The sequence below is a fragment of the Pieris napi genome, chromosome 12, assembly GCF_905475465.1.
Source record: "Pieris napi chromosome 12, ilPieNapi1.2, whole genome shotgun sequence".
In the NCBI taxonomy this organism is placed as follows: domain Eukaryota; kingdom Metazoa; phylum Arthropoda; class Insecta; order Lepidoptera; family Pieridae; genus Pieris; species Pieris napi.
In genome coordinates this window covers 5,670,263-5,682,798 of record NC_062245.1, presented here as the reverse complement: position 1 = coordinate 5,682,798, position 12,536 = coordinate 5,670,263, and the positions used below count along the sequence as shown (strand labels likewise).

At 33.9% G+C, this 12,536-nt stretch overlaps 1 protein-coding gene across 1 annotated transcript in view; it reads left to right on the top strand.

Annotated features, from left to right (window-relative positions):
* LOC125054903 (octopamine receptor Oamb) overlaps positions 1-12,536 on the top strand; it is a 75,225-nt gene that overhangs the window by 61,142 nt on the left and 1,547 nt on the right. Inside the window, exons 4-9 of the mRNA XM_047657049.1 lie at positions 6,679-6,915; positions 9,259-9,463; positions 9,699-9,846; positions 10,023-10,290; positions 11,698-11,915; positions 12,287-12,448. Of these exons, the coding sequence (XP_047513005.1) occupies positions 6,679-6,915; positions 9,259-9,463; positions 9,699-9,846; positions 10,023-10,290; positions 11,698-11,915; positions 12,287-12,448 (1,238 nt within the window). The remainder of the gene's footprint in view (positions 1-6,678; positions 6,916-9,258; positions 9,464-9,698; positions 9,847-10,022; positions 10,291-11,697; positions 11,916-12,286; positions 12,449-12,536) is intronic.

The window sequence follows — 12,536 nt, the reverse complement described above, 5'->3', positions numbered from 1 at the left end:
AATAAACAATCTCTACATGATGCTTGGATGCGAATAGCCGGCCGATGGATATCCCATTTGAGGAACTAAAGAAAGAGCGAGATTCACTCATGGCTACGTACCGTGGACATAAAAGAAAGATTAATGCATCTATACAATCAGGCGTTGCTTATTGCACAAAGACAAACAGCAGCAGCGGTTTCCACGTCCATTATTAACGGTGTTTTAAATACAAATAACGTAACGAGTGTGTACAGGCTGCGCTCTTCTCTCGGTCCTCTCGGTCGAGACTCTCGGCGAGAGGCTCTCGCCGAGTGTGTACAGCCACCATAATAACTTATATATAAGATACGATATGGTGAGCACAAATTCTCTACGCACTGATACGTACTGAGTTCGTTGTACACAGTTGTTGCGGCGTTAAATAATAACAGTTTTTTACTTTGTACGTTGAGGCAGTAAGCAGGTAAAATTATATTGGCAGTATACTTCTGTAGTTGTACATATACAGGGCATACCCTAATCATACGAAAGTGTAAAATATTTGAGGGACAAATGTGACTGTATGTTACTTATTTCTTTTTTTTATAAAGAATAAAGTAAAATCTATAGTTGCAATATTTGTAAATATATGAGCATTGTGTATTTACATAATAATTTAGCTATCTGCTACATTGTTTTTTATCACCATGCGCCTATTTTACATTTTTTTTGTTCTAGGTACACAATACACATATATATCTAATCAATGTATTACAAAATATTGTAAAAACTATTTTAAAAGAGTAAGTGTGGAGTTTCTTGCCCATCCTCCACCATATGAAACTACCTTTTGGGAGGGGCAACTAGAGTAATTTTTTTTTTAACTTTCAAAAGTGCCTTTTTAATAAATTATTTGAATAGATAGAAATGCAAACGAAGTTATTGCAACAACGAATTCGTCTAATAATATAATCTTCTGGCTGAGTAATTTAGTAAAGAAGTAATTACTTCGATCAGACTATGAAAGATAAATAAATAAGAAGAAGATCAGATAAATAGTAAGAATTCTTTGTAAAGATACTTTCCAACTTGTATTACTTTATTGGAAGACTTAATTATGCCATCAGTCAAGTTATTTGTATCAACGTCAGATAACGACTCTTGGAATTGAGAGCTAGGAAATAGAACCACAATCTTGTAGAAGTTTATTTACTTCTATAACAAGCTACAATCTTGTTTAAAATGAGAGCTTTTTAGATCGAGTAGGCGCACTGATTGACGGAAGATAATTTTAAAGTTATTTCTCAGTGAAAATACTTTTTAAATATACTTTGGTTTATAGACGTAGTAAATTCAACGAAATATCGATGTTTCTATTATAAGACATGACGGGTAAGTAGTGTATTTATTTGGATAAGAAATAATATCATGTTTATATTAAAACCTTACAATAATGCATTATATTAGAACAAAACTAGAGCTATTTTAAGATTAATAATTCCTTCAAGCATTAGTTAGCGTAACTTTTATTGTATACATGCATGAAACGCATATTCAGTAAAGGTATTATTTTCTTGCTTTTTTCAAAATTTATTATTAAGACTCTTTCGTTTTACTATTGAATAGTTTATATATCTATTACAAATTAAAAATCAAATCTCTTTATAAGATTGACCTAGTTTTTATTGGCATATTTTTGTATACGTAAAGCAAAGCAGAGTTTTCATTATGACTCTTCGCTTTTACACTTAATAAATGAATTACTCCGTGAGTCAATTTATGAACTGTCAAAAGACACGTAAAATATAACATCTGAATAAACAATGTGCTTCATGACACTGCTATTTTTGATCGTATGATATAATAAGCACAAGGGCTGAGCATCCACGAGACAGAAAATCTTATAAACCCCTTGGATTATTAGTTATTGTAATAAACGATTTATAAAAATGCAAAAATGTGTCGTTACTGACAATAGGGGCCGCCATCTTGAGACGCTTTGTGAAATGTCATTGAATTGTGTGGTATTAATATTTACTGGCAATCATCAAATAATAGAACATATTTTCGTATAAGCACTATAATATGCGGGGCAATATATGAGATTCGACAATTCAACTATCCAGCCAAAGAGGACTATAAAAAAGTTTCGTGAATTAGATTAATATTTATTTATTACATTGAAGAATTAAAATAAAATATGGAACCCTCTGGGTTAAATGTTTAATACAAATGTTTATCTATGTTCTAAATTTAAATAAAAAATGAGTTAAATACTGCGATACATGTTCCAATATTAGGTATGTACATAGTACATACTTTGCACAAAATAATATAAGTATACAATGAAAATGACCATGAAATTATTCTACGCGAAAATTTTCACTGGGTTTTTCAACTAATTAGACAGAAGGGCGTCATTTCTTTTGCCTAATTAGTGCCGCTTAAATCAATTCATTGGTGTAGAGTTTTTGTAAAATATGAGTTTGTTTATTTATTTCACATCAACAAAACGTTAATTCATTAAACGTCATAACATTGGTTTTAGTCATATTGTCAATTGCTATAGTTTACACTTTATCACTAATGCCTTTGAATTTCCACTACATTCCATTTGAATCTATGAAGTTGCTTGACCAATTTTTGTACAAAAATAAAACTGATAGTATTCAGATTTAAGACACGAACTATTTGAGAAAATCCCTAACATAAATATTTAAACTGAAAATATAAACATCCAATTATCAATAAAAATCAAGCTAAGTAATAATAAATAATATAGATTGTTTATTGAGATCAACATATAATCTATTTGTTTCTGTTTCGTCCTGCAAGCTGTTTTTCTTTAAGCAAGTAAGTAATAAATTCAGGATTGTTCTAGGTCCAAAGTTTTTTTGTATTCTAAATGTATTTATAAAACTATGATCGACATATCATTAGGTACAACTAGGTAAAACTAGGCACTATGTACTTCGTACTGAAACGCACCTTCACTTACAAAGAAGCACGATAAACACCGACGTGAAACAAATATGAATAAATTATTACACATCTGGTTGTAATTTCAAATAAAGTAAACAACGACAGTATCGCTACTGATTTATTGACCCTATAAAAAATAAGAAGAACTTCGCATCTTAATAATTAACTAATTAACAGAGAATACTTAAAAGTATGATATTATAACATCGAGTTGTACAACATATTAGCTATTACACTAAAACGGAAAATGTATATCAGTACATCTTAAGACTTGTACCATAGATTACCACTTCCATTGTCGTCACAGACAGATAGAGCAAAACGTTTCCGCCTGCGAGAATCAGCTCTTTGTTGGTGAGATGGGACTTATCTACTTATATTACGTCTTAGTAGTAAGCGCTGGATTTAATTATATAACCAAAATCATAATAGCAAAAGCGTTGGGCGTAGATTTCTGTATCTTCCTTGATGATTTATCTTTCTAGGCAAGTAGGTGATTAACCTTCCACACATTCTTGCGTCTAAACCACACCATTCCTCACGTAATTATTCAATCACCATCAAAACAAATACTATTGCAACAATCTGTTTGTGCACAGCTGGGGCTCAAATGGGCGACCTTAGGGTTGAGCCATAGCGAGCCTCAAAGTGTTAGAACGTCATAAAGAAAAATATGTTAGGTATTCCAATCCTAAAGTTGTTAGTTAACTTTTGTTACTAAACGAAACACACAGTAAATGAGCGTTAAAACTGCCTTTGTACGTTATTTTGTACTTAGGTGACAATTTTGAGCGGTAATAATATCTGAACATACTAAATGAAAATTAAATGGTTATCCTTAGTTTGAATGTAGGTTTGAACAACAACTAAAAAAAAATATTGGTTGTTTGTAAAGTAGGTTTACGATCGAGATGTTTACGTGATAACGTCTTATTGGTGATATAAGTTTTTGGGAAGTAAGGAATTAATGAAGATAACAATTTTTTCAAATTTTAAATTACATCTATCGTTTTATTCACACTTTTGATGATAAATTTTGGGGTGTAAAATGACAAGTTTACTTATTCGACTATGATATACATTTTTCTTCATACATTCACGGAATGACTGGCAGCGCTCGAGATGAGACGGGAGATCGGTCTGTCTCTCTCTCGTTATACCTGCGATCGCGCTCGTGAGGTTTTGGTGTGACACAAGTTTCTGAACATGTCACCCGACTAAAACGATTTTAAGGACGTTATCACGTCAAAATCTGCCGTCGCCTGCTTTCGCGACACTGCGGCCACGACTCACTTCGGACATTCATTCCAACGTAAGAGAGTTATGGATTAAATAATGTATTCTATGTACACACTTATGGACTACATACGTGGCATGTCTCAATAGACATAACTCGCCATAGTCGAATAACCATCGGTTAAATATTATATTCAATTCAGTGAATACTTAGCTATGGAGATGTTTTTTTGGGTATCTTTCTTAATCTGTTTATTCTAAAAGATGCGAACGAAACTGACATTTGTGAAGCCATTGTCAAGTGACTATAAAAAAAATTGCAAGATTCTTTCGTTAGACATAGTTCTTTTACATTATATATAAATATATATATATACATATATATATATATATATATATTTACATAATTTTTAATTTAATTGGTTAAATATAAACATAAACTAATAATAATAAAATAATATACATTGAAATAAATAACGAAACTTAACATAAACTAAAATATATCATTAAAAGGAGTCCCTTTAGGCAAGGTTCCGAAGATACTGGCAGCGTTCCCCCTTTGAATTGCTAGACTAATTCTTTGTCCGAGGTAGCTGCCAGATCTTCGGTCTCCTGTGATGTCGACTAACCTTTTTGAAATATCTTTAAAAAGCCTTAAAGCGCTAGGACCCCACGGACCAAGGGTCTCGACACCGAATGGGACAAAATCATATTCTGAGCCCAGACCCCTGTATTTGCATATATATATATATATATATATATATGGTAGGTAGGTAGGTAGGTATAAAACTTCCTTAGCCGTTTTGTTATCCAAATGATTAGTTTTTAATTTAAGGAGCGATCTATCTTAACCCCCGACTAAAGTAAAGTAACCCGTAATAAATCTCTGAGAATTTATAGTTTTAGAAGACAAAGGGTCTTTTGTACCCGTACGATTTTCTTATACCTAATGTTATGTCAAAAATCTATTTGCGTAACTTATTTCACTGCGTAAATTTTATTAACGTTATTGCGTTGTATAGTAACTTACAGACGTCAAACTGGTATTTTAAATGGCTTAGGAACACTATTTTGTCTCCTATAAATATACTACTTTTTGTTTCGTTAAAAACGCCCGCTTTTGTATTATTCAACCTCTTTTATTTTTAAAAGTATGGAGTGATAAAATGTATACAAAGGAATAAGCAATGTCAAAACATTTTTCGGTCCTCATACAATCAGTGCTCAGAATTCAATCTAGAATATGCTTGATACCATAGTATTTTTATATCAAAAAATACTTCTTATCGTTGGAAACTCGCTACAGTTTTAAGCAAAAATACCCTTCAAATGCTTTCAAAGTTAAAACGCTAAACGTGGCACGTATTAATATTCATTAATTACTGCGATAGAATTAAATCACGGTAACAGCTGTTAATTCGTAAGCTCGTACCATGTTATTTCGATTTTAAGCAATCTAGCCAGAAATCTAGACTCATTGGCGCCAGACAGTCGTCCGCATGAAATGGCTCCAACGAGAATTTTTGCTGCTGTCAACTGACAGTTCAGGTGTTAGCACAGAATAGATTATTACTTATTTTAGTTTAGTCATAGTTTATACCAAAACGAGTGGGTATCGCTGGTTTGATTTAATCACATCTTTCATAGAATGAAATCTATAACGTATATTTTGATAATCGCAAAAGTTTTATACTTAAAATATTTCTCATAGCGAGCGGTGAAGGTGAATCATAGACAATATTCTTAGGTCACTTTTATTTCAAAACCGAATTAACCGAACCGAATATCTACTAGTTACTAAATTAGGTTAGACTTAAATTACTTATTATTTTTAAGTAAGGCTAGATCGTAATGTTAAATTGTGTCTTTATGTAGCCTTATATTGGTGGCCTAATATTTAAGGTTGTAACAAAAATGTATCAATTGCGTATCCAATATCAAAACTAACTTTTCGTTCGAGTAACGGTAGTAAGGTAAATCTGATTAAATTGTTCAGCTGAATGTTTACCCATGCTCTCGTGTGCCATTCTGACTTCAGCGTACGGTAAATTTATAAATTATGTAATAAGAGGGTAGAGTGAGCGCGTCTGTACCTATATTAAAAATATTCCTAGTTATAAAGAAGACATTGAAACTTTAAAAATGTTTATCACTTAGTTCGATGCTCACGTATTTTAGTACGGCTTTTTATGATGCAATGTTTCCCTTAACTTTGTTCGCTGATTTAGGTATTTTTTAATATATAGTGAAAGGTGTAGATTCACTTAGTTTAAAGTACGTCGAGTCCAACGCCTCGAACGGCGTTTATGCAATGGTAAAAGACAAAATACACGAACACATGCACAATTCAAAAGTTCAAAAACTATATATTTGATTGTGGTTGCTAGGCAAAGAAGACTGACCACGGTTTTGCCTTCAAAACTGTTTCCACTGGTATTTCAAACACACAATATGTTTCTAAAAGTAGATTTTTATTTACGAGTATGATTTAAATTCCAGGTATGGATTTTCGGAGACGTCTGGTGTTCAGTGTGGCTGGCTGTGGACGTCTGGATGTGTACTGCATCCATTCTAAACCTATGCGCTATATCTCTAGACAGATATGTTGCTGTGACTAGACCAGTCAGCTATCCTTCCATAATGAGCAAGAAACGCGCCAAAGCGTTAATAGCTGGCGTCTGGGTCCTCTCCTTTGTAATTTGCTTCCCTCCGCTGGTCGGTTGGAAAGATAAGAGGGTGAGTATTGATTTTTTCCCGTTTGATCTATTCGAGCTATTTTATAGCTCAAATGTAAAAAACATTATACATCTGGAGAGTCAGCATCAAAGATTATTTTTAAAAAATAAGTTCTTGTAGGTAACGCAATGTACACTTATGAACGTCAAAAAAGAAATATAGGTACATTAAAGCTTCTAATTTTACATTTACAGCCAGTTCTCAAATCAAGGGTGTAGAACGGAAGAGAAGAACTGGCAATAAACTCTCCGCCACTTTTTTTAATCGCCATGTTCTTTTTTACACAACGTTTGTAAGGAGCTGCAACCATTACACCATGTTCCACATGACATCTTAAGTAATTAATAATATTAACATGAATTTAAAAAACAAAGACTTGTCCTCTATCAGCATGAGGCATGGTGAAATAGGAGCACGGACTTACATTCTCGTGGGAACAACACGCAAACACCTAGTCCAAATAACTAATATCACCGCATACACGAATTCAAGTACGACCAGTCACCACAAGTAGCACCCGTTCACGAGTATGACGCATGGCCAGCCATCGGCCCCCTCGCCATATTTTAGGGAGAGAGACAACTTATATGAGTACATGATTATACGTTGACAAGAATGAATTCCATATAAAGTCTCCATATAGTTAAAAACCCTATCATAAAATTAGATATTCACTGTTAGATAGGAATATTTCTGGAAATAATATATTCGTAATACGCCGATTTATCTTGTTTTCATTGTGATTTCACGAAAATCTGGGATAATCTGTTCTTTTGTGTTTAAATAGCCGTTAATAATACTTAACGTTCGCTGAAATATTTTTAGGTGGTTTATTCAATTTTCCTGAAAAGACTTTATTTATAGCTAAGAAAAAATCATATGATACTCGTTTCCGAAAATAGATGACATTTTTCGCATTCTAATTTTTCTTCTTTTTTTTTATGGCTCTGGCACGGTTTGTGCATTAGCCAGCGTCAAGTATGAGATTTTTTTATCATTCGTGCTTTTTGCCTTAGACATTCGATCATGTCGTCCATGTACGATTTAGGCACTCGCCCGGTACCGCACAACCCTCCCAAAGGCCGAGAACAAATTTTAATTAAATTAAAACTTGCCCTCGAACCGGGACTCGAACCCGGTACCCCTCACCTAGCTGCAACTTAATAAGACCGCTAGGCTATGAGGCCCCCCTTTTTCTTCCTAAGATAGAAATCCTTTCGCATTTTCTTATTAAACCTTTAAATGAACTTAATTAAAAAGTAAAATCTTTCGTATTGTAACTTTTTACATAAAACATGCATCTTAAAAATAATAATTAAAAGCGACCAGTATGTTTTCTTTTGTCTACAAAGAAAAAGATTCTGAAAAGAACTGTGACATAACAATAGCTTACAATAAACAAAAGCGTCTAAGTTTTAATCGGAATAGTGAAAATTTATTTTAATAAGAAAAAGAACGCCTGCTTTAATAACAAATTTATATTTGCTCTTTGAAACAGTGGCTTGCGATTTCGCATTACCCGTTCAGTAGTATAGATTAAGTCAAGACTCACGTATTCATTATATAGAATACTTAAAACTATATTACTTTAAGCATAGTTGGTACCAAAATATGAAACAGTATATCGAGTAAATGGGGAATTCGTAGCAGTCAATACGATTGTTCCATAAACCATGTAGAAACATTAGTGGTTCAATTTCAAATCGTAGATAAGCCTCGTGATAATTATTATAATATATATATAAATAAAATTATTATTTAATACAAAGATACTTTATTAATTTCTTTTGAATAGATTTTTATTTAATAAATTGTCTCTGCACACAGACATCATTTAACAATTAACATTACGATCTAACCTAACTTAAGACTAATAAGTAATTATAAACTAACCTAATTTACTTAAAAGGATACTTAACATGAGAAAGTGTCCAATAACACAACCTACAGCCTCTATTAAGGAGAAGACACTCTGATCCTGTGTACTAATTTTTCTCTAATAAAATAACCAAAAGTTACCAGATTTAGATTTTTAAAAGGTTGACATGTGCGAATTACGAACCCCAATTGTTTGTAGGATCTATTTGTAACAGTTTCAATGTGTTTGTTTTCTGTCAATTCAATGTTCAAAGTCGCATACGGACGTACATCTTTTTTTTTATGGTTTAGTTTGTATGTATTGTACAAACTTTACGCGATTTTTTTATATTTACTTGTATTAATAATTATTGTTAGATTTATATCAGATCAATTAGTTCAGGTTAGCAAAACCCCAACAAGGTATTAGGGCGTCCATGGTAGCTTATATTTCAACAGACTAAAGCAGAATATGAATAATTACAGCCCACGGACGCTATGAATTCCCAAGAAATACATCCTCCCTGCCCTTGGACTTGTGAGCTGACTAATGACGCAGGGTACGTGGTCTACTCTGCGCTGGGTTCCTTCTACATACCAATGTTCGTGATGCTATTCTTCTACTGGAGAATTTATAAGGCTGCTGTAAGGACTACAAAGGCCATTAATCAAGGGTTTAGGACCACCAAAGGTAAGTGTCCCGAGTTTCGGTAGCTTATATTAATTCTAAAATTTATAGCTCGGAGATTATTATGAATATTTAAAGTATTTTTAGAAGCTGCTGAAAATTGTTTACTATTATTATTACGTATCTGGTTAATAAAAACTTTTGACATGACATATAGCAGTTCATATCAGTGTAGTGCGTAATGATATCTGAAGCTTTCTTATACATTTTTACAACATACAAATTATATTAATTTCAGGTTTAGGAAACCGTTTTGATGATAATCGTCTTACTCTAAGAATACACCGAGGCCGTGGTTCTGCAAGACCCCATGGCTCACCGCTTTCCACAGCATCTAATCACTCCACCAGTACTTCATTGAGTGCTTCCCCAGAGAGGTTACGAAGGTAACCTATTAAATATTATCAAATATGTCCTTTAATACTGAAAGCTATGTACTTTACTCGATCCTGCAGTTCATTGATCACAGTTGTTCATAAATGGTACATATCCAACATTATCAATTGTTACAAATATTAAGCAAAAAAGTTATATGGAGTAATAATTATTTAAATTATTTCAGGCACTCAAGCGCTCGCCGGGCACACGAAAAGATCAAGATCTCCATTTCATACCCATCATCGGAACAGATATGTCCACTGGAGAACTCTAGGTCCCCCAGCAGATCTCCTAGTCCTTCACTATATGCTGTACACTATGAGAGAGATGGAAGAGAGCTGACGGAAAGCAGACTGAGGGTTAGACCTCATCTTACACCCGGAACCCTGTATGATGAATTAGAGGACAAGCCTAGAACGAGACGAATGGGAAAAAGAAATATAAAAGCGCAGGTAAAACCTAAACGCCCTGTAGGTACTTTAATACTATATCGTCTGAGACTTTCTGAGATTCCATTTTTTGAAACTATGTCAAATTTATTATTGACAAATGCTGGAGGATAAATTAAATTTACGTATATTATTAGATTGCTGCTTATGAATTTTATACTCCTTATTGACGTGACAACGTCGTATAATTCGATGGAGCCTGCACACACGAAAAAACATGACGCATGCGGCGTTACCTCGCTCTGAGGCGTTCCTTTTAGGGCTTGAAGTGGAAGCGAGAGCGCGGAATGAGCGACAAAGAGGCACAATCGGCGTCCGCGTTCGACAGCGTTCTTTCGTTAAAAATTGACATAATTGTATTTATGCGTACAAATAAATGTAATGGCTGATTTACACAGGGTCAGTAGACAAGTCAGTCGCAGCGCCAATGTCGGCGCCGCGACTGACTTTAACTGTTTACATGAAGTAAGTAGTAGTGGTGCGTTTCTCACGATGAGCACACGTTTGTGAAGTCAGTGGGAAAAATGAATTCGCGAAAACAACTAAAACGACGATTTAATTATTTGTTGAAAAATTTATTTATTTATTTACAATAGCATTTTTTATAAAGCCGTCCAGTTCTTGAAACCACTTGACTTTTGGGACATATACGTTCCCACTAGCGCCAGATCTGGTGGATTTTTGTATCTTGTCGAGCTCTAAATAATATGTAGCCCTTATGGCTTTAATTTTATTTTTTACTTCAGTAGAAGTGAGCCCTTCGATTTGCATTTGTTGAGCCATATTTTGCAACGCTGTTGACCGCATTTCTTTATTGCGGTAATTTAGGGATTTAATATCCCAAAGGCACTCGTTTTCGCCATATAATTGCACCAATTTTAAGGTTTCGTCTTCGCTAAGCTTAATTTTTATCGCCAGCGAAAAAAACGTGGTCACTCTACAACGCAGCGGCAGTGACTAACCACGCACTGACTTGTCTGTTTACACGGGGTTTATTTGGCTGGCGTGGGGGTGCGCGGGTGGCGGGGGGCGCCAACTGACTTTAAAATATTCGTGTCCGAATATTCAAGTCAGCGCTGACTTCAAGCCACTGTACTGACTTCAAATCAGTTTACACAGGGTTTTTTTCGGGTCAGCACTGACTTGCCTCGAATTTGTAGTCAGTTACTGACCCTGTGTAAATCAGCTCTAACTTGATGAATTCAATTGTGATTTTCATTTACCTCCTTCTCCATATTCATACAAAATATCTACCAAACAAATAAAATTAATATTTTCTTTAGAAAAATACAACCATTCCATCAGTATTTTCTTATGACGTTGTCACGTTCAACTATCGTCAGTAAACCGACTTTACAGACAACTAATTTTTTTTTTAATAATTTGATGTTTATATAATGTATGTTTCAGGTGAAGAGATTCCGAATGGAGACGAAAGCAGCAAAGACCCTGGGCATCATTGTAGGAGGTTTTGTATTTTGCTGGCTGCCATTCTTCAGTGTGTATGTAGTCCGAGCGTTTTGCGGTGACTGTGTTACACCAATCATCTTTGCAATACTTTTTTGGCTGGGGTACTGCAACTCGGCGATAAATCCTCTTATTTACGCGCTGTTTTCTAAAGATTTTAGGTAAGTATTTTTCTAAACTGTTTCTATCGTTTGATTTACGTGTCTAATAATTTAAGCATCTAGCACTTGTTATTAAAAAAAGATTAAAAAAAACCTTTTAGCGTTTTGCGACTGCAAATTTCTTTCTTTATTTACACTTCGTTACATTTTTAGAAAAAAATAATAACATAATATTTTTTTTATTTTGTTCAAAAAGTAAGACGATTTCTTTTTCTCAAAATGAGACCTCATATTTTTACATACTATTGAATCTCCAAGCTACCTCTTCTCAATGTTTTCTTAAATTTTTTTTATAAGGATTAATTAGCGCAATATTCTAAGATTATTTTTTTCGTTTTTTATTAATATGATAACATAAAAATATTTTTCAGATTCGCTTTCAAGAGGATAATATGTAAGTGTTTCTGTGCCGGCGGCGGCTCGAGGCGGGAGTCAGATAACGCTGACACCACAGTAACGGTCCGAAGGACCAGACCTGCACATGGCCATTCGCACTCATTAGATGAAGACGCGCCCATGGCTATCAATAATAGGTACAAAATACATATAATACCAATTTTATATCTAGTTATTTCCAAGTATATTTGTAAAATGAACCATAAAGCGGCTTAGTGTTTTTAT